Genomic DNA, 22,307 nt, shown 5'->3' with positions numbered 1-22,307 from the left:
ATTTGCTATAGAAATACATTGCACGTACCTTCAACAGCAGAGGGGGTGGGGGAAGGACTTTTAATATTAATTAAATAATAACTTGCGCTAGGGGTGTCTCCTTTCTAGGATTGGCTGGTCTAGAATGGTGTCTAAAATAAAACCTCTAGGGTTTGCAGCCCTATGTTGCGAGCGGCATGTCAATGTACCTATAATGACTGCTGCTGAGAAGGCAGGAGGATGCTGCACACAGGTTATGGGGCTGTTGCTGAGATGGGCCATTTCCTCCGAGGCTGCTGAAGCTCCAACCCCGGCGGCTTTGATAGAGGTGCAAACATTTGGGGGCAGATTTACATAAAATAGCCGTGTTTAATCCCACTGGCCGCAATTAACATCACAGGCTTCCCCGGGCACCGTTCTGATATGGCCGCAGGGAGCCAATCAGCTGGGTCGGCCGGACACATCAAAGGGGTTCTCCTCCAATCAGGGGAGCCCCCCCACAGGCATTGTGATGTCACCAGGCGATATTTATTGGGGGGGTATAATTGCTACCCCCTTGGCCAGTTCCAGTCGCGCTGACCAGAGAGGTCAAGTGGATTAACCCTTCTGCCACTACATTGCAACCAGCCTGGATCCTTCCCACTGTAAGCAGCCAGGACCCCCTCCCAGGAGCCTCGGGGGCCTCCTCTCCCGCGTGGCTGATCAGTGTGCAATCGCCTCTGATAAGTTCTACCAGGAGTTGGAGCCAGACCTGAGGCTGGAGGTGGCTCCTGGGCAGTAAGTGGTTTTGGGGGAGGGGGAGGAGAGAGGATGAGTTCTCCCGGCACGGAGAGCTCCGGCAAGAGCTTGCAGTACCGGGTGGACCATCTCCTAAGCGCGGTGGAAAACGAGCTGCAGGCTGGCAGCGAGAAGGGAGACCCCACGGAGCGGGAGCTACGAGTCACTCTGGAGGAGAATGAGCTGTGGCTGCGCTTCAAGGAGCTCACCAACGAGATGATCGTGACCAAGAACGGCAGGTAGGCTCGGGACACCGCTGGCAACCCGGGGGGGGGGGGGCCTGCCCAGCTTCCACTGCTGCTGGAGACAGCCGCAGCCCCAAATGCTTGCACAGCCACTGGGGCTGAGGAGGCCCCTGGCCCCGAGTCCCGCTGGGGTTCTCTCCCCCCAGTTAAAGGATCCCTCCCTGCAACATTATGTGGGGCCGAGTCTGCTGCCCTCACGCTGCTGGAGACACCGTTATCTAATGCTGCGGGAGACTCTGCCCCCCGCCCCGGGGGTACTTATTTCTCCCCCCTTTTTACTGGAGACTTCCCTCCCTCCAATCCAGTCCTGCTGGGGAGGATCTCCCTGTAACGTGGCTGGAGAACCAGATCCTCTGCTGGGGGCCCTCGGTGGAACCTGGGCTCCAAGGCTTCCTTTTTAAGAGTTGATTTTGGGGGGAGGGATAGCTCAGTGGTTTGAGCATTGGCCTGCTAAACGCAGGGTTGTGAGTTCAATCCTTGAGGGGCCCATTTAGGGATCTGGGGCAAAAATTGAGAATTGGTCCTGCTTTGAGCAGGGGGTTGGACAAGATGATCTCCTGAGGGCCCTTCCAACTCTGAGATTCTATGACGCTGCCGGGGTGCCCTCCTCCCAGGGCTGCTGGGAGCCCCCTCCCCTCTGCCCAGCGCGGCCCCGGAGCGGGGGAGGCTGCAGCCCGGAGCGGGAGCCGAAGGGGGGGCAATTAGTTTTGGCCCGGAGCCGCACAAAGGGCCGGGGGGTGGTTTAGAGCCGGCTGATCCTTTGCTCCGGGGACACCCAGAGAAAGGTCAAGGGCCAGGCAGGTGAGAAGCTAACGCGGCTTCCTGGAGTCCCGTGAAATAGCGGAGCGGGGCTCAGGGCACACCGGAGCCGGGATCGGCCTTGCTCTGAGGCGAGCAGGAGCCCTGGCCCGGCTGCCGGCTCCCCCCGGAGGTCCCCGCTGGCTCCCCCGCACAATGCGCCTCTCCCTGGCCCTGCTCTCTCCCCCAGGCGGATGTTCCCCGTGCTGAAGGTGAGCGTGTCCGGCCTGGACCCCAACGCCATGTACTCCTTCCTGCTGGACTTCGTGGCCGCCGACAATCACCGCTGGAAGTACGTGAACGGGGAGTGGGTCCCCGGGGGCAAGCCCGAGCCGCAGGCCCCGAGCTGCGTCTACATCCACCCGGACTCGCCCAACTTCGGAGCGCACTGGATGAAGGCGCCGGTTTCCTTCAGCAAAGTCAAACTCACCAACAAGCTCAACGGAGGGGGGCAGGTGAGTGGCGCGGGCCGGAGCCGCCCAGGGGCCTGGCCAAGCGTGGCCGGCCAGGAGCCCAGGGGAGGGGCGCCGAGAAATAGCGCCCGCAAAGCTGCCCCTTCTCGGCGCTCCGGGCTGGGCTGCGGCGGCAGAGACCTTCTCCCAGAGCCCGCGTCTGCGGGGTGTCGGAACTCGGTGGGGACAGTGGGACGAGACCCCCCCGCCCCAGGTTATCCTGTCAGCAAAGTCAGTCAGGGTGTAGCTAAAATTCAGGGCGGGGAGAAAACTTTTCCAGAGCCTCTCGCTGTAACAAGCAGCCCAGCCTCAATGGCGTGACGGCTTTCCCCCGAGAACACCTATCCAGGATTGTCTGTAAACTTGTGACCCGTTTCAAAGGCTGCCCCTGTAGAACACGGAAATCAGCCAGGGCTTCTGACTAGACGAGTTTATTTTATGTAACTAGTGTGCTGGAGTGGTCTAAAAAACTGGTCGCTTTTTAAGAGCGAAAATAAAAACGCAGACCTATATGCCTGAAAACCAGGACAAGGAGTCTGTCTAGTAGATTTCACCAGGAAAGGGGAACTAGATTTCATTTGATCCCTACATTAGCTATGAAGTTGTTCTTCAGTTTTGTTGACACTGGGTTTTGTAATCAATATCCTCTATAATTTTTGACAAACTAACTGGGCTGTTTTTGTCCTGATGAAACTTTCCAAGCAGATCATGGATTCCTTGGGGGATTTTTTTAAAAATAGTCATTTCAGGGTTGAACTATTTGATAATCCAAAGTCTATCTATCTATATCCAATCTAATCTTTGTATAAATAGGCTGCCCTGCCAAATATAATGGCGGATAATATTTAGGCAGATACTTTAGTTGCCTGAGGTTTACCTTCTTTTGTCAGGCTTCACTTTTAGAATTTACTACTGTCTGTTGACTTTCCAACCCCCTCCCCCCCCGAAATATCCAGCGTTAGCTTTTTAAAATCAGAAAGTGCTCTGTAACTGTAGGAATTTGCATCCCACTGTGACAATGCTTATCTGTGCTATTATATGTTTACAGATCATGTTGAACTCCTTGCACAAGTATGAGCCTAGGATTCATATAGTGAGAGTTGGTGGCCCTCAGCGTATGATAACCAGCCATTCCTTCCCAGAGACCCAGTTTATAGCTGTGACAGCTTATCAGAATGAGGAGGTATGCACAAAATGGGAAAGAAACCTACATGCACTTATATCCCCTGAATTAGCAAAGTGAAAGACGCTGGAGCAAAATATTTGTCATGTAACATTTTTTCACTTCTCTGTATTTCATTTTAAATTGTATATAAAGTGTTTGTTTTAAATTAAATAATAAAGCCCAATAAATAAATAAATAAATGGCCATTTAGTAACACTAATTCCCTGTTTCCTATATTTTGTAACTTTATTTGTTAAAGTATAATTATAAAGATTCTTTGGAATTCATCAAAGTTAACTACTAATGTTAGAAAATCAGTAAGAATAAACTCACCATTTTAAAGTATATGAAATAATAATAATACATGAACTAATTGGAAATATCATTTTCAGAACTGACTCTTGTTTTCAAATAACTAAAATGTACACTTTAAACTTCAATTAAACTGTAAGTTACTAAGCTTATTATCCTAGCTGAGATTTGTTGTTCGTTCTGGTCTATCCAGAAACCGAAAACTCTTTATAATTGTCATTAGTGTATCCCCTTTCATATGTGTTTCCTTAATAGGATAATAAAACCAGGCAACTTAGTCAGGCAGTGACAGTGGATGTCTTTACATTTTGTCGAGAGAATAATTTCAAGTCTGCTGTTAACATTTGAGATGTTTGGATGCTGTTTAGTTACTTTACATAAGTCCATACTGTGGCCTTAATCCTACTGCCACTGAAATCAATGATAAAATCCCACTAATTTTAGAGAAGCAGGATCAGGTCCTAAATACTGTATGATAATGAATAGTAACACTTGCAAAATAAGATTTTTGTTGTTGTTTTTAGATCACAGCTTTAAAAATTAAATACAATCCATTTGCAAAGGCTTTCCTTGATGCAAAAGAAAGGTGAGAATTCTTGACTAAACCCAGTTACAGAATTTACAGAAAAATTACATATTTGTGAAAACACATTTATTTCAAATTCTTTTCTTTGACTAATGAAATGTGGCTTCTTTCACAGAAGTGATCACAAAGATATGATGGATGAAGTCGGAGACAATCAACAGTCTGGGTATTCACAGTGTATGTTTAATTTCATACTATTAAGTATATAACTTTAAAAAATACCTCATCTTTCATCTCAGCTTCTCTTATATTTCCTTTCTATTACAGTTTCGTAGTATGTTATAGCTGAGTAAAATTTAGAAACCAGTGTTTGTTTGCAGGCACATGTTAACTCTCACTATAGATTAAGTATGACATTCTTGATAATACTTAGTCCTGCCTTGAGTGCAGGGGACTGGACTAAACGACCTTTCTAGGTCCCTTTCAGTTCTATGATGAGTGTCTGAATCTTATGAATACTATTTTGTAGTTTTTCATCTTTCTCATTGTGTGTAATATATTTTATTAAAAACATTAATACTGCCTTCAAAAATTCATAATCACATTAGTTTTCTGCAAGACAATGGGTCTTGGATGTAAAGAATGCAATATCTGTGGGGAGATTAATGGAAAGAGTGTTTTATTTCAAATGGTAACAAAAATTAGTGAGAATAAACTCACCAGTTTAATTAATTAATTTATTTTTAAAGTACACGAAGGAAATTGGAGGCAGCAGGTTTAAAATTCTTTTGTTTTCAGATGGCTAAAATGTCACTGGTTTAGAATTTTAAATTGAATTTTGTTTTAAAGGAACATTGTCAAAAAACTTAGGTCCACAACTTGAATAAATGGGCTTTTACAAGATATAATGGGAATAGAATTTTTAAAAAACTCTATAAAAACATTTTCTTTTGCATTTAAACATCATCCCACATCAGTATTGGAAACCCCAAGCACAGCAATGTTGTGCTAATGGAGGAGAACCAAAAAGAGAAGCTACAAACAAAAGATTAAATTAACCAGTGTGGTTTTACTGTCCAGAGTTAATGACATGCAAAATATACACACACAACATAAAAAATGCAAAGTTTTAAACATATTTCAATTTTAATAATCTAAGGTGTAATTAGTAACACAGGTTAAGAATTCTTAAAAATATAAATTTTATTTTGACAGCATCTATTGTAAAGGGCAGGGAGAAGCCAACCTGAATAATGTTATTCAATAGTGCTGGGAGGGAACCTGTTTTTTGCCCTTATTAAAATTGCCCTTTTTCTCAATTTTTCTTTCAAAATGATTTTTTATGCGAGGAGACATGTATCCACATTTCACTTTTGACAATTGGCATTTTCTGATGGAAAAACATTGTGTTGGAAAATTTCTGACCAGCTCTAATATTTAACTTCAGAGTAATAGTGTTCAAAGGGCTCATAACATTCATAGCTTGCCCTGTGGCATTATGTATCAGTTAAGGAGACCAGATAGCAAGGGTGCAAAATCAGGACAGGGGTGGCAGGTAATAAGCACCTAGATAAGACAAAGCCCAAATATCAGGACTGTCCCTATAAAATCAGGACATCTGGTCACCCAAGTATCAGTGCTACAAAATGTCCTCTCTTTCTCACAGTAGGTGGCTGGCTTATTCCTGGAACTGGGAGTCTGTGCCCCCCCTCCAATCCTCATGCTCAATTTGGAGCACCTCTATCACTGTCCTCTGCTCACAGCTGTGAAAGATTCTCATCGCTGAGGAATCACCGTTCTGCCCCTTACCCCAATCCATATGCCCACAGAAACAACTCTCCAAGTAAGTCTTTATTATTCTGTGGCTATTTAAAGAGGGAAATTAACCTAGTGGTTCAAATTCTGATAAATTACATCATTGTAAACCTGGAGTAATGTCACTGGAACTGAGATCAGTATCTAGCTCCATTTGTGCTGAGGGCTTGTGACAACAATTGAAAGACAATAACAAAAAGTAAATATCTTTCTCTAGCCTCTTAACAATGGAAAAGTAAGATTGTGTAATGCTCTATCTAATGTTAGGTTATTAGACAATTCTGTGCTAGCATTGTCCCTGTGTCCTACTGTAGAACAAGAATCTTGAAATGAAGGAATACTTCAAATATTTTTAGCCTAGGAAAGCTTAGTTTATTCTGGCAATATTCGTCAGTTTAAGTCAGTGGTCCCCAAACTGTGGGGCGCGGCCCCTTAAGGGGGCACAGAGGAACGTCTCAGCATGCATGTCAGGGCCTGGGCCAGCCCTCACAAGGGGGTGGGGAGGGAGTGCCACCCAGTCTGCTCCGGCCCCACCCTCGGCCTCTGCCCTCAGCTGCCGTACCCTGTTCTCAGCTCCTAGCTGTGGATCCGCTTCTGGGCCAAAGGGGTGCGGACACCTTCTATTACTGGTAAGGAGGCGTGCAAGAGGAGAAGTTTGGGGACTTGGTTTAAGTGAAGATAGAATATACGTATCTGAAGAATTTGAGGAAGCACCACCTTAAAGAAATGGCAGTGAATTGAATAGACTTCTAGTTATGGTAGTGGAGTCAAGTGGCATTAACCTAAGTAAATAACGGAGGGCCTAGTTTTGCCAGCATTACTCACATTGAGGAACATCTTAATCAACAAGACTACATGTGTAGTAAGGTACTCCTCAAAATAAGTCAGGATGATGGAATTGGGTGAATAATGACAGTATGTCTATCCAATTGCACTTCCATGAGAAGAAAGGAGGGAATGTTTAACTGCCCATCCAGAACTTCCTATGGGTTTTTCTCTCCCAGCCAATAAAAACTACTGAAAGGGCTTTTTGTTTGTTTGTTTGTTTTTAAAAAACAGCTTAATATTTTAAATTTTATAAAATATTATGTAGGCTATGTGGCATAGTCATCATCAAATTGTTCCAGACACAGCCCATAGCCTGGCTGTTCTTACAATACATAATTCTGTAAAGAGTGTTAAAGTTGAAAATTTGCATGTAGTTGATTTTTGTTGCATCTTGATCCTTTGCATGGATTTTGCAAATTCAAATAAAATTCCATGAGAATAATTGACTACTCTGTGTGCCCTGCTTCTTCCCCCATCCTCCATAAAGGATTTTTCTCCTCCCCTTAAGTTCATATGCCACAGCAACCTTTTCTGGCTGGGGAGGGTGGAATGGCATTGAGGCCATTGCTAATTTAGCCCCATAGTTACGACAGAGCTACATAATGCACTCCCCTCATCAGAGGCTGAGCATTTTGGCATAAGGAACTACTGGAGGTAGGAAGTGAAATATGCTCTGGCAACTGAACTTGGGCACCTCATATAGCAGACTGGCACACCACCCACTTGACAGCCCCAATAAAATTGATAGTTTGATACAACTGGTAGATATGTGTGTGTGTGTGTGTGTATATATATATATATATGTGTGTGTATATAGATATACAAAACAGTAATAAAAAAGCCATACTCTGCATTGAAAATGAGAATTGTGCCTCACTTTAACTGCTAATCTGCTTGTTAAGTGCTTGTTTGTTTTTCACAGCAGCCTATGCTGATAATTCCTCGGCCTGTCTTTCCATGCTCCAATCCCATGACAACTGGTCCAGTCTAGGAGTTCCCACACACACTAGTATGCTGCCCATGAGTCACAGCACTGGCACATCTACCAGCTCCAGGTAGGATTCAGTCCCTTTTCAATGCAGCCCCCCAAATCTTCAGAAATTAGAGTATGTTGGGATTTTTTAATTGAAAAAAGGAGTGAACAGGTCACCGTCATCTTGAAATCTAGTCAGTTTTAAAGCAAAGAGTTACAAGTAGACATACCCTGTCTCTCAGGGTGTGTCTGTACTACAAGGGCTATAGTGGCAGTCCGGCAGCTAGGCTGCTTTAGTGTAGTCTCTCGCTACACCGATGGAAGGGGTTTTTTCATTGCTTTAATAAATCCATCCCCTTGAGATGCGGTAGCTGGGTCGACAGAAGAATTCTTCTGTTGACCTAGTGGTGTCTATATTGGAGCGTTGGTCTGCTTAACTATATCTGTCAGGGGTGTGAATTTTTCACACCCCTGAGCGACATAGCTAAATTGACCTAAGTTTTAGGTGTAGATCAGGTCTAGTCTCTCTCCCTATTTATGGCTTTATTGTCACATTTTCCTTTTTTAATGCTTTTTTTCTCTTCCCTGTTGATATATAAAAAGACCCTTATAAATATGTGAAAATAACTGGCAGTACAGGAGAAACAGTGAAAAGGACTGTACACACAGTGCTGCCAAATGCACAAAGCAAACTCATTGGAGAAATAAGGAACAATTATTTTCTCGACTTTCAGTTCTTGGAATCTTAAGTGTTATTTATAACAACAGGAAGTAAAAATAACACTTGGACAAGTGTGAGAGATCAAGCAAACAGTATCCCTTTAAATAATAGCCCTTGTTTATTGCTTTTAAGAGAGCTCAGTGAAAACCATCCTCCTGTCATGGACATATATCATGTCTCTTTTTTAGACTTATGATTATCTTGATAAAATATTGGCTCACCTGTTGAAGGAAGTTATCTGATGTTGAATTTGTACCCAATCCCTAGGAACCTCAACTAGAAGTTATTGGGGAGCCTGATGGGATTTTGCTATTGACTTCAATAGGATCAGGGGTTGGCCCTCTATCTTTTTTTTTTTAAACATCTTGCAGTTCAAATCTGTAGTCTAACTATTCTGCTAATATACATGAATTGTGGAAAAGGCACTTATTTATGAAATGTGCAAGTTAGCATTTATCTGTTAAAATATACCATATTTATTACTAATACGAACTACTAGATACTTTTTTTACTAAACATAAATTTATTGAAATAACAAGTACTCCCAAGCACTTCTTCTCCCTCCCAAAAATGTCTTTACATTTGGAAGGCAGCAAAGTCCAGGGCACTGGATTGAGAGTCAAGAACCTGGGTTGTCTTCTTGGTTCTGCCATTGAATTGCTGTGTGACCTTGGGCAAGTCACTTCACCCCTCTGGGCCCTGGTGCCCTATCTGTAAAATGGGGATAACAGAGATAATGTAAAGTGCTTCGGGATCTATGGGTGAAAAGTGCTGTGTAAGAGCTAAATAATAAATGGAAAAGCTAAATTTATCCTCTTTAAATTTTTCTCACAGATCAACTTTTTTATTTCTGGTCCCAGGTAAAGAACTTTTTTATAGGTGTGTGGTGGGGGGAGTAGAGGGATGAGGTGGGAGCTCATCTTCATGGGAAGATTTGGGTAGATTCTTATCCTCACAGCATGCTGGCTGCAGCAAATCAGTGTGATCCACAGTTTAAGTGCTTGAGACTTCTCTCGTGTACTGAAGTAGCAAGAACCTTCCCAAAGTTCTTCTCTATGCATAAAGTAGCTGAATAAAAACACACTTGGAATATGCTTTGTGAGGTGTAAAACTGCATAGCTGACAGGGAAAACTGGGTTAATTAATAATCCATATTATCTATCCTTCTCTCTTACAGTCAGTATCCCAACTTGTGGTCTGTGAATAACAGCACCATCACACCCGTGTCTCAGTCAGGTGGGATGTCCAATGGACTGAGCTCCCAGTTTTTGCGAGGCTCTACAGCACACTACCCACCCCTTCCTCACTCTGTCACTGCCTCCTCCTCGGGATCTCCGCTGTATGATGCTGGCACACCAACAGACATTTCTGACAGTCAGTATGATACCTCTGCACATAATAGGCTGGCATCCACATGGACTCCTGTCACACCACCTTCTATGTAAACCAAGCCCTTTCTTTAAGATAAAGACTTTCTAGCTATTTAGTTACTCTTCATACTGAATCCACAATGAAGTCTTGAGGAGGGGAGAAAGAGACATGAAGTAAATTACAAACAAAAAACTGCACTGCTTTTGTATAAAGTAATTGAATTATACTTCTTACAGTATAACAGTGTATCATTAGCAGCATATAGACCTTATGAGTGCAATTCTCATATAGCAGATCCACTGCTCTACCTTTTTAAAATAAATATTTTTAATCCTTTTCAATTTGGCAGAGATGGGCCTGAGACACCAAAGTTTGACCCATATTCGACACTTCTCAATGTTCTTTGAGTACCTGGATCTGGGGTTTTGTTTCATGCCCATCTTGACAGTTTTGTCAGTCTTTTTTTTTTTTTTTTTTAAATAAGCTACTTCCTGTCAATTGCCAGTTAACGTTTTGCTTAGTTGTAGTTGTGAGAGAAGCTTTATTAAGTGCATAGTTTGAATCAATCTCAAATCTACACAAATTTAGCTAATGAGTGAAATTTGGAAAACTGTGTGCACTAATGTATATTTGTCATGAGAATATGTGGTATTCTGGTAGTTAACAGTTTTATGCACAACTGTATGCTTATTTCCTTGCTACTGAATTAAATGATGAAGACAATCAGCAAGAACTTTTTTCTGCATAATAAATGCAATATAAAATTTTGCTCTAGTCATCTTTACCGAAAATACCCCCTTTTTAAGGTGAGTTTCATTGTTTGATCGTATAGCCAATGAGCAACTTTCAGGCTAACTAAACTCCTGCCTTTCAAACAGCTGTTATCTAATGGAGGCCTCCATCCAAAGTCCTTGGAAACCAATGGAAAGACTTTAATTGACATTAATGGTCTATGGCCCAGGCCCTAAATGAGAGAAGAAAGTCAATACCTAACGGTTCTTTCTAATTTATTTTAGTTCAATATTGTACTCTGATCAATATTTATTATTTGTTAGGATGTGACTTTGTTTTGTACATTTTAAGATGTGTATATAATCCGTCAATATGCTATGTACCTTAAGACAATCATACATAGGACATGTCACCCCAAGACATATGGAAATAGTGTGGATCCAAGTAGTTAAGTTATTATACATGAACAAATCCCAAATGTCAGTAATTTGGGATGGGAGTATAGATATAAGATTAATGTACACCAACTGCTTGTCTTCACTAGAAGATTAGGTCATGGTAATGTCCTTGCTATCCATGCCTCATGTCTTTGAGGGCTCTTATTAACTACAATGAGTTGACCTAATCATCTGCTGAAGACAAACTCCAAATGTTGGGTCAAAATGTGCCTTTGGATGTGCATTCTGGTCCCACTGATTTCAATGAACACACGTGTGAGGGTGGAATCTGACCTTTATGCATAAACCATAACAAACCCCTTTTTGATGAAGTGCATAAGGTTGGAAAGTAGACTTCTAAGTTAGAGGATTTATTCAATATTTCATGTGCTACAATGGCAGTTTAGAGATGAAAAAGCAAATGCATGCTGCACTTTTGGTTTCTTAGGTCCTGTTCCTGCAACTGGATCCACATGGGTGGACCCTTGCATTCATGCAGTGCCCCATTGAGTTCAGTGGGGATCTGTGCCAGGCACAAAGATCTGCCCAGGCAGGGCCAACAGCAGGATCTGGAAGTTAGATGTTATTCCAGACGAGCCAATCACAACAAAGGGCAGCACCAGAGTCAGATGGCTGTAAACTGTGTCCTCTCAGTATTGTAAATATTGATCTAAGCTCTCCTATTTTATTGTGAAAGTGAATCATGTAAATGATGTAAGTGCATTGTTATACTCTTTTGTAGAAGTTAGCGAAGTTTGTTTCATTGTGTTTTGTACTTATATTTCAAAAGTATTAAGTTAAATTGAAAAACAGTTAGTAAAGTTTCTTTAATAAACTAAATGCTTAGTTTTCAATTTGTGGAAATAAGTTTAATCTAATGAATTTCACTTATTATCATTTATTATTTGTATTACCATAGCACTTAGGAGCCCTAGTCATTGACTAGGACCCCACTGTGTTAGATGCTGTACAGACACAGAACAAAAGCTCCCTGCCCCAAAAGTGTGCACAGATGGATGCAGACAGATCGGGGAGTATAATGAAATAATGAGACAATATTGGTGACAGGCAGTGGTCATATTTCATTTGTGCTAAACTAGTAAGTAGGTTGGCCCTTTATGGGATGGGAACATAGAACTGCCATATCAGGAAAAATCAATAGTCTACTTTCGCCCCTATCAAAGATAGAAAGTCTATGCTAGGTGCTTTATAAATAACCCCACTTTGCATCTTGTTATGCAGTGTTACTATTGTACCATGGGAAGGGGAGATTTTTTGACTGTTTCCTAACTGATGATCATCTTAAACCCTTAGTTATGAGGATTGTAAAGAAATGTGTACAATTAATGGCCAGGAAGGCGTAGTAATCGAAATCGGAAGTACTGTAGTATTTTACTGGCTAGGGAGCAAGGTTTTTCTTAATGAAAATCTCATCCATTGAGTAAAGGTGGACCTGAATTTAAATTCTGGCAGATGCCTTGTGTTCAGCCTTGATAACCAAACTTTTCAACCCTGCCTTTAAATATATACCCATGATAATAAATGTATCCATGCATGCAAAAGCCTGTATTAGTACTTGCACAAACTGGGTAATTCATGCCTAACTGCCCACTGACATGTTCTGGTTTTGGGTGCCCAAATGTCTGGGTATGTGCACACTGAAGTACAGTCACTGTGAGTGTAAGTAGGTACTACAAATATGACCCTGAAAGTCTAATATAGTCAGTATTTAGGCCTAGTCCATGTGGTGGCATGAAATAGAGATCTACCTTTCGCTACTCTTTGGATGGCTCACAGTCTGGCAATAGGCCCCATTATTTAAGTCTCAGACCCATCACTGTGGAAAAGACATTTCAAAGGGAACGGGAGTAGTTCTGTCAAGTAGGGCCAGGAAAGGAAGGGATATTGTAGGGAGGAAGGGATGCAGTGAGTGAGACACAGGGCTGTCTTTCACTCTGGAACTGAAGTCCAGTCATGTTTTTGCTCTTTCTGGACTGCTCTCAAGCGACTGAGGTGTGAGGCAGCACAGCTGATGTTTGGAGTGTAGATCTGTGAAATCACATCAGATTCTTTGAGTGCTCATACTGCAAAAATAAATTGGGCTAGGTCTGCAGGCAAGAATGCTTCCTCAGAGAGCAGGAGCATCTGTTGTTTTAGAACTGCTCTTGCCAAAGTGACCTGCCCTGGGTACAATTAAGGACTCACCCTGCAGCAGAGTGGAAAGTCCCCTTAACCATTTCCTAGGTGAACAGTATACTTGGCCATAGAAGTCTCTGACAGAGCTGAAATCAATGCACTGGAGCAGCGGGAACCTCTGGTTACCTGGGAGATCATGTGATATAAAACTGATGGTTGACGTTTCCCATACCCACTCAATGTACCCAAGCAAATCTACCCTTATCTGCACAAGAAAACCTTGGGCTAGGATGAGAGATCAGGCCTGTTTATTTGCATATATATATTACATTATAATGTTCCAACCTTATTGAAACACAAATGTTTCTTTCAAATAAGGTCAAAACATTACAAAGTTTTTGAATCAAGATATTTTGGAATTTTGAGAAATTTTGATTTGGAACAAAAGCAAATATCCAAATGTCAAAAATTTGCCTGGAATAGAAATTCTGTTTTCAAACCAGGACTAGTTCACAGGTTTAGTAGAGAATTTGCTACAAAACCTTGTCTATCTACACAAAACTTGACATGTGAATCTTAAGTAGATATGGTGCATCAGGTTCTTTTTGAAAAGAAATATGTAGGACTGAAGATAAATTTGTGCCATTATTCTTCGTAATTAAAAGTTGATCCATACATCTGGTACTCTCCCAGCGAGTTAGTGATACAAATAGGTAACATCCTCTCTCCCTGAGCCTGTGCAGAAGGGTTAACACAATAAAAATGAATATTCTGCCTAGGCTCCTCAATATGCTACCTATGGCCTACCTGTATCAGGGGCAGCTCTACCAATTTTGCCGCCCCAAGCAGTCGCCGCCAAATTGCCGCCACTGCAATAGCGGCAGAGCTGCCGCCGAATTGCCGCAGTGGAGGGAAGAGCAGCAGAGCCGCCATGGGACACGGACTGCCGCCCCATTCTAACTGCCGTCCCAAGCACCTGCTTGGAAAGCTGGTGCCTGGAGCCGGCCCTGACCTGTATACATCCCTCAATCTTATTTTAGAAAATTTAATAGCATTAGCAGAGTCTTCCTGTGGGATCCTGGTCCATGCCCACAGGTATAATTTCAAAAACTGTAACTCCCTATAATGAGGTAGGGTGGGAGTTGGGCTCTCAGACCTACAAAATAACTATTACATTTTTATCATGTTACAGATGTCAAACTGGTTCAAGCATGGTAACACCCTTATGGCAACATGGGTGGAAACTGAACATGCATTAATGCATCCAATTCCCCGGGGGTTCTCCTCAGTTCCTCTTGCTGTCCAATGTAGAGAAATAAGATGCCTACAGTGGTGGCAGTGCCAAAAGGTCTGGACTATCCTAGTTAAAGAGGTACCAATTTCATCCACACCACCATGCAAAAGCACCTATTGGGGTCAACCCAAGCTTGCCAACTGGGAACAAACCTCTAATTTGGAAGAACTAGCTGAGCAAGGGCATTGTACGGATTTCCCCAATTAGTCACTGATGAGGGCTTTGCCTCTTTTCTAATGCTAAAGCAACTTTATGACCTGCCATCCTCAAAGGAGTGGCAGTACTTACAACTGAGGGCAGGTCTACGTCTACACTACAAACGCCACAGTGGATGCAGCTGTAGCACTTTGATGAAGATGCTCTAAACCAACAAGAAGGAGCTCTCCTATTAGCCTAGTTACTCCACATCCACGAGAGGCAGTAGCTATGTCGGTGGGAGAACCTCTCCCACTGACATAGTGGTGTCTGCATGGGGGATTAGGGTCAGTAGAACTATGTCACTCAGGGGTGTGGATTCACATCTCAGTGATGTAGTTATACCAAAGTAAGTGTGTAGTATAGACCTGGCCTAAGACACTTGCTAACATATTAATTTGGTCTGGATGCCATAGGACTGCCAGAGGCCTCAGAGCTACCAAGAACCTTGGAAATGCTTCATAAACTCCCCAGGCTTGTTTCCAACATACTCAGTTAATGAAGAGGAACTGCATTAGTCTGGAGTTCTTTGTTGAAGTGTGGGAAGGGGATTTATCACAGCCCTTTTTATGGCAGAGCTCATTATGGAATTGTAAAAATGCCTCTGTGGATCTCAGGCTACTCTTGATACCACAAAAGATATTATTCAAAATGTATTGGATGCCACAGAGCTTGCACAAAACAAAGGCCTTGTTCTCTGACTTTGTTGGCACTGTAACAAAGAAAAAGGAATCCTATGCTATGGGACTGGCCATCAGTCAGGCAGCTGTGGGAAGAGGTGGATACCAGAGTTAGAATAGTGCTTGGCTTCAGCAGCCAAACCTCAGCAGCCAAAAAGTATATCTTAGGTTATTTACCTGCTAAACAGGTGGTTAACTCCACCACAAAGACTTTAGTTCTTGAGGGCTGCAATGATCACCAACCTCATGATTTTACAAGAAGGGAAGAGTAGGCTTATGCCCAGACTAGAGCAATGTTATTCGGACCAGTCTGGGTTAGTAGCCAAAGAAGTAATAGCTTATCATCATAGCGATAAATTGTATGAACTCAAAGAAATTTGGACCCCATCTCTAGATACATTTGGCTAGAAATGTTGAGATGGCTCAACGAATGTGCCATTCCACTTAGCCCCCCTGGTCCCTTCCTTCTTTCATCTTCCTATTCATGTATGTCTTTTCCTGTTTTATTACTCTTATCCCCACTCTAATATGCTATGTCTATGTAGTATTGTCCGGTTTTGTGTTGTCTGGTCTTGCAACTTTGACCAGTTTTAAAATTATGTAATTGCACAATTTTATTGCAGAGCCCATAAAACATGCAGTATTTAAAAACATATACAAGTTGCAAGTCATTTTACACTTTTTATTGTCTGTTTCTTCATGAAAATCAATAAAAAAGGGAAAGGAAAAGGAAAAGTTAATCAGTCAGCAGCGGCTGACAAATAAAATCTCCTTTGGAGGAATTTGTCAAAAACTGCCCTCTTTCAAAATGGCTATGATCTCAGTAAGACTGAGGCCACAGGCTGTCCTCACTTAAGAGGTTGCCATTTCCCTATAGCCTTTGCAGTTTAGACTGCCCTTAGCAAAGATGGCCACCCCATCTCCCTCATTGTTCCCAATGGGAGTGAACAAAGGGAAGATCTTGGTCAGGAGGCAGACAGGAGTCACTAGAGGAGCAAGTGAATATGGGAGCTAGGAAGTGCAAGGGGAAAACTGGGTTGTATGGGCCCAGGGAAATGTAGGAGGAGGGAGTCAGGAAATACAAAAGAGAGCAGGAAGAATTTGAGGGGTAGGACACTGTGAGAGGGGAAGGGGCACATGGCAGACAAGAGGCTATGGGGGACTATGGAGGGCAAATGTGAATGGGACAGAAGCTGGGTGGAGAGGGAGAGGAGGATTAGCTGGAGGCAGGATAGTGATGGGGAAAGGGAGGAGGACTGAGCAGTATAGAATGGCAGCTGCTTCACCCCCAAGGCTCAGTCGAGTGTTGTCCAAGCAGCCAGCTGGGTGTCTCGCTGTTGTGTGCCCTTCCTGTAGGGGAATAGCTATAGAGGTATAAACCTTTATACCGGGAGAGCTGTGTTGACATTGGGGCAGGAGGAGGGGGGCAGCATTGTACCACTTTAACTATACGGGTAAGGTTAAAGCAGTACAACTTGTGCGTGCAGACAAGACCTTCATAACTCTAGTGACCCATGCAATTGTTCTTTAGCACATGCTATTCAAGCTGAGTTAAAATCTAGGCTCTCTCTTATGCTTTAACTTGACCAACTTAGCATGTGCTAAAAAATACAAAAAGAAAAGGAGTACTTGTGGCACCTTAGAGACTAACCAATTTATTTGAGCATGAGCTATCGTGAGCTACAGCTCACTTCATCGGATGCATACCGTGGAAACTGCAGAAGACATTATATACACACAGAGACCATGAAACAATGGCCCAACTTGATGATCACTTTAGATAAGCTATTACCAGCAGGACAGTGGGGTGGAAGGAGGTATTGTTTCATGGTTTCTGTGTGTATATAATGTCTTCTGCAGTTTCCACAGTATGCATCCGATGAAGTGAGCTGTAGCTCACAAAAGCTCATGCTCAAATAAATTGGTTAGTCTCTAAAGTGCCACAAGTACTCCTTTTCTTTTTGCGAATACAGACTAACACGGCTGTTACTCTGAAACCTAAAAAATACAATTGCTTTGCACTGATTAGAGCAGTGGTTGTCCACCAGGAGTACATGTATCTCTGGGGACACAGAGATCTTCCAGGGGGTACATCAGCTCATCTAGATATTTGCCTGATTTTACAACAGACTACATAAAAAACATTAGTGAATTCAGTACAAACTAAAATGTCATACAGACAATGACTTCCTTATACTGCGGTATATACTATAACCTGAAATGTAAGTACAGTATTTATATGCCAATTGATTTTTTTAATAATTATGGTAAAAATGAAAATGTAAGCAATTTTTCAGTAATAGTGTGCTGTGACACTTTTGTATTTTTATGTCTGATATTGTAAACAAGTCGTCGTTAAGTGAGGTGTAACTTGGGGGTACGCAAGACAAATCAGACTCCTGAAAGGGGTACAGTAGTCTGGAAAGGTTGTGAGCCACTGGACTAGAGTTTTAGAAGGTGTTAGATCAAATTAGATATCATACTCTAACATCAAACCTTTCCATTCTAGTTAATGAACCAGTCTCAGGGTCTAACAAATTTCCCATGGGTCACCTCATGGGAAGCTCTTAAGTGACACACTATGAGAAGTTCATTGGCTGAGAAATCATGCACCAGCTGCCATTCCAAGGCTGGGGAAGCCCAGGTGTTAAGAAAGAAGCAGTGATTGTTTGAATTTCTATGTGGGGGTGAGATCTAATACTAAAACATTAAAAATAAGATTTAAAAACACCTAAGAAACGAATATGTCACTCTGAAATAATGAAAGTTGCTACACAAAGAAGATACCTGACACAAACATAAGGATATGAACATTTTGGGAATTCTGTAATTTGGGACCTTCCTAGATTAAATGTTGTGCCCTTAAGCTTTTCCTCAATAAATAATTCGAAGATAAAGCTAGATTCCTAACCCTAAAGCACTCAGGAGGCATTCAACTCTTGTCATATATGGCTAATTCTCTTTGGGTCATATTACGGCTCAATTTTAAGGCAGAACTCCCCCTTGAGCTCAGGAGGGTGTTCTGCTTAATGATAGGGGCATGTCATGGCTCCTTCTCCTGGATGGGAATAATGTACACTCTGGGCCAGTTGACAAGACTGGATTCCCTTAGATGATTTCTTCTGCTAGTCAAACATTTTGAACAATTTATTATTTAAGACAGGTCTAGCAATGTGGGCTATGGTTTCACCATCAGATAATAGAATAACTGGTTTCCTGTGACTACAAAGCAGCTATGTACAGTGGTGGCTCTAGTATGCTTTTTCTGCCCTTGATGACCTGGCCATTTTCTGGCCCTTTTGCCCTAGAGTTATTAAGAAATGAAATGTTTTACAGCTTCAGGCTGCAGTTGGTAGAGGAGCATTGGTCAGTCTGTACAAGATTATGTGTTTTGTTCTGGGAATGGGATGTATACCATATTCCATTTTATAGGCTTTTCTTCCATATTTCCCAATAACAAACACTTTCCATGCCACTAAATATGAATTGCACAAAATTCAAAACTAGGCACTGAGGGTTGTCTGAACATTTTGCATTTATTCTTCTACTCCCACCCAACAACTGCCCAATCTTTGGATTGTACTGTTTCCCCCAAACGTTGGTAATACTGCAGATAATTTGTCAAAGAAGACCCACTGGAACAGAGTGTCACTGTTATTTGTTCATTTACCTTCCAAAGCTACTGACTGTCATATTTGCTGAAGGAGCTGTGAGGTCAGACCTGGCTAACTCTACAAATAGCTGAGCAGGCATGAAAAACACACGGAATCTGTTTGACTCATCTGGAGAGAATGTTCTCACAGTTAGGCCTGTAATAAGAGAGCAATATATCATCTGCACCCTCTTCTGCCACATACTCCCCTCCCCTGCTTCCCGCCATGAGGCTTTGGGTTCACTTGTTTTCAGGGAGGGGACATGAAGTTACAAGTGTGCTGAACATTTCCAAATTCTGAAGAAAGCCCATCTAGTGAGATCCAGCTGAGTCTGCCTACAGGTGCTGTGTGGTTCTGTGACAATTGACTCAATACTTTTTGTATTTAGTGTCACTATGACACAGGCCAGAAAGATGTTAGGTTACAGACTGCTGGGTACTACCCCAGGGTAACCAATTGCTCAGGGCTTAATCCAGCAGAAAATGGTCTTGGTCCTTTTTATAACATATAATATTCTGTACTGGGCCATTACTATTGTATTTTTCTGTATAAGGAGCAGCTGCCAGCTCAGAGAAGCTCCTTGGATCTCTGAGCTTCCACCTCATCAAATTGGTCCCTGAAGAGGCAGTATTCTGTAGGATTAGGGAAGAGTCTTGATTTTAGTTGTGTCCCTGACAGTTAAGGCAGAGAAGATGAGACCCAGACTCTAGAGAAGAGTTGTATGTTGTATTTCTGGTTAGGATCTTATACCATCTCTTTGATGGGTGTCTTCATTTGTGTCTATATGAAAGAGCTTTCAGATAATAAGAATAAACTCAGTTAGATCCAGGTTCTCCCAGTTGTCAGGGAAGCACAGGATCTAGATATTTTGGGCTCTAACTAGATACTCCAGGTTCTTTACTTATTTTTCCAAAACCATCTGTGATGGGATATAAACCCCACACTAGCATTGAAGGGGTTAAGAGGAGTTGGCAAGCTCAGTTAGTGCATTCAGTTGCACCTGGATGAACAGCCAGGCTCAATTTGGAATGAGATCCAGCTGGGGTGGGTGGCTGCTATATGAGCAGGGTGTCAGGGAGGAAGAGAAGTAGGTGTTAGAGGTTGTGTCTGATAGGATGCTCTGGAACATGGTTAGGAAAGTGGTGTCATAGAAAAAGGAATACCCCTGGACAGTGGGCCCTGAAAGAAGGGCGAGCACAGATGAGAACTTTGAAAAGGAAGTTAACCCCTAGAAGGAAGGGGAAATTTAGAAAGCTGGGCTGTGAAAGAGGCCCTGGGCTAAATGGAATTCAACGCTGAGGGAAGGGTCAGGCTCAAGATGAAGACTGTGGAGAGGAAAAAAGTGATTAGAAGCACCAGACATCTGGAGAGGACTTTTAGGATATTATCATCCCCTTGCTCCCTGAAATGGGAGAACTCTAGAGACATTCTGGCTGAGGCCTATGTCTGAGGAGAAGACTGAAAAGATATCATTATCCCAAAAGGGGTGGATATAAAATGTGACCTGACTGGAGGACTGAGGTGTAAAAGGAGCCAGGCCACTGTAGGGCTGGAACAGCTGTTTTGTAGGGGGCACCAGACCAGAGCTTGCTAGGTGGATGCCCAATCACAAGGATGTGCGTGAGGTAAATGAACTCCTTCGCACTGTTGTTCTGTGAATCACCTCATGGGCTGGCTGGTGATTCTTCATTTGTAGTATTCTCCCTTTGTATTTGTTTGTTCAGAGGGCTTGTCTGAGCTGACATGTTTGTCAGCTTGTTTCTGTACAAATTAGGACATTCCTACACATAACTATTTTATCTAAATGTACAATACTAGTTTTTAGAGGGATGGCCTCAGTGTCAGGTGCTTCGCTCTGTGCTGACAAAGAGCGTGGTGTGGTTGCCTGGCACGATGAGGTGTTTTGTCAGACTGTTCTCTTTTGCTCTTCCTTTCAGTGCTTTCTCTTAATGTTGTAAGGCTCATGCTTTAACTCCGCTTTAATTTGAATTCTTTTGGTTGTGCATTTTCAGTAGAGGGTTGAATCGTCCCCTTTCCCAGTCTGCTGCCATGTTCTGTTACCTTATAACAGGTGTCTTGTCCAAACGGCAACAGAAACCAAGTACAAAAGTCACTTTCCATTAATACTCAAGCTTGGCAGCATAAACTTCACGTTCCACAAGTATTTGTGCTGATAAATGTTGACTGCATAATCCTTGTGGGAAAACAAAAAAGGGGAGGGGACAGCGGACATTTTTCTTTTAAAAGATTATTTGCATACTGATAGGAATGGTTTTGCTCTGCATGTAGCTCATGCTGATATTAGACTGTGATTCATCTGTCTCTTGAGCTGTGGTTTTATCATTTGATACTTACTTTATAGCAATAAATGTGAGTACTTATAGTTCTCTTGAGTACTAGTATACACTGATATTTGTCATGTAAAGAAGGCCTTGCAGTCTCTACCACTGACTAAAAGTGGGGCCCGCTGTCAGACAAGAGGGCTACATAAACTTAAGTGCAACCTTGTGTGAGCCAGACAGATTTTATGTATTTTAATAAGCTTTAAAGTCATCTAGATAGACAATACTGTACAGAGGTTGTTTCTATTTGTACACTTGTGTAAACTAAAATGATGTAAATATGAAGACAAAATGCTAATGAATTCGCCGTTAGTATATTGTATTGAAGCAGGCCACGGGCCTTATGAAATGCTCTTAATTACGTGTGGTGGTGTTGTGTTCTTATGGGTCACTGATAAAATGTTAAATAGCATAGGGCCAAGAACTGATCCCTGCAGGACTCACTATAAACACACACATTCAATGATGATTCCCTATTTATAATTACATTTTGAGACCCCCGCTCCTCAGTTATACAGCTTTGAATCCTTTTATTGTGCCACATTATTCTATATCATTCTAGTTGTTGTGCAGCACCAGGTAAAACAGAAGTTTATCTCAACACGGTTATCTTTATCAACCAAACCTGTAATTCTTCCCCCTGCCCCTCCACCCCCAATCAAGATAGTCCGACAGGGTCTATTTCCATAAATCCATGTTGTTTCATATCCTCTGAGTCCTGTATCAGACTCTGTATTATCTTGCCTGAGATCAATGTCCGGCTGAGAGGCCTATAAATTACCTGGGTCACCCCATTTAGCCTTTTTATAATTGGCACAACATTAGCTTTCTCTTACGACTTCCCCAGTGTTCCAAGGTTTATTTAAAAATCAAAAT

The 22,307-nt window shown here is 42.4% G+C and overlaps 1 protein-coding gene across 1 annotated transcript; it reads left to right on the top strand.

Moving 5' to 3' along the window:
- The first annotated feature begins 144 nt into the window (after nt 1–144).
- TBXT (T-box transcription factor T) lies at nt 145–11,879 on the top strand. The gene is made up of 8 exons (XM_084622992.1): nt 145–995; nt 1,990–2,254; nt 3,300–3,434; nt 4,253–4,314; nt 4,430–4,491; nt 5,921–6,097; nt 7,820–7,952; nt 9,769–11,879. The coding sequence occupies exons 1-8, from the start codon at nt 790–792 to the stop codon at nt 10,034–10,036; spliced, it is 1,308 nt and encodes a 435-aa protein (XP_084479118.1). The 5' UTR covers nt 145–789; the 3' UTR covers nt 10,037–11,879.
- Nucleotides 11,880–22,307: the final 10,428 nt, after the last annotated feature.

The sequence above is a fragment of the Lepidochelys olivacea genome (assembly GCF_965140295.1).
Source record: "Lepidochelys olivacea isolate rLepOli2 genome assembly, chromosome: 3".
Lineage (NCBI taxonomy): Eukaryota > Metazoa > Chordata > Testudines > Cheloniidae > Lepidochelys > Lepidochelys olivacea.
The sequence above is the reverse complement of the archived record's forward strand: the minus strand, read 5'-3'. Positions and strand labels throughout refer to the sequence as shown.

Coding starts and splice junctions, on each gene's coding strand:
- TBXT (XM_084622992.1), top strand. CDS start 790: ATGAGTTCTCCCGGCACGGAGAGCTCCGGCAAGAGCTTGCAGTACCGG. Junction 3,435..4,252: donor CAGCTTATCAGAATGAGGAG/GTATGCACAAAA, acceptor TGTTGTTTTTAG/ATCACAGCTTTAAAAATTAA. Junction 4,492..5,920: donor ACAGTCTGGGTATTCACAGT/GTATGTTTAATT, acceptor TCTTTCTCACAG/TAGGTGGCTGGCTTATTCCT.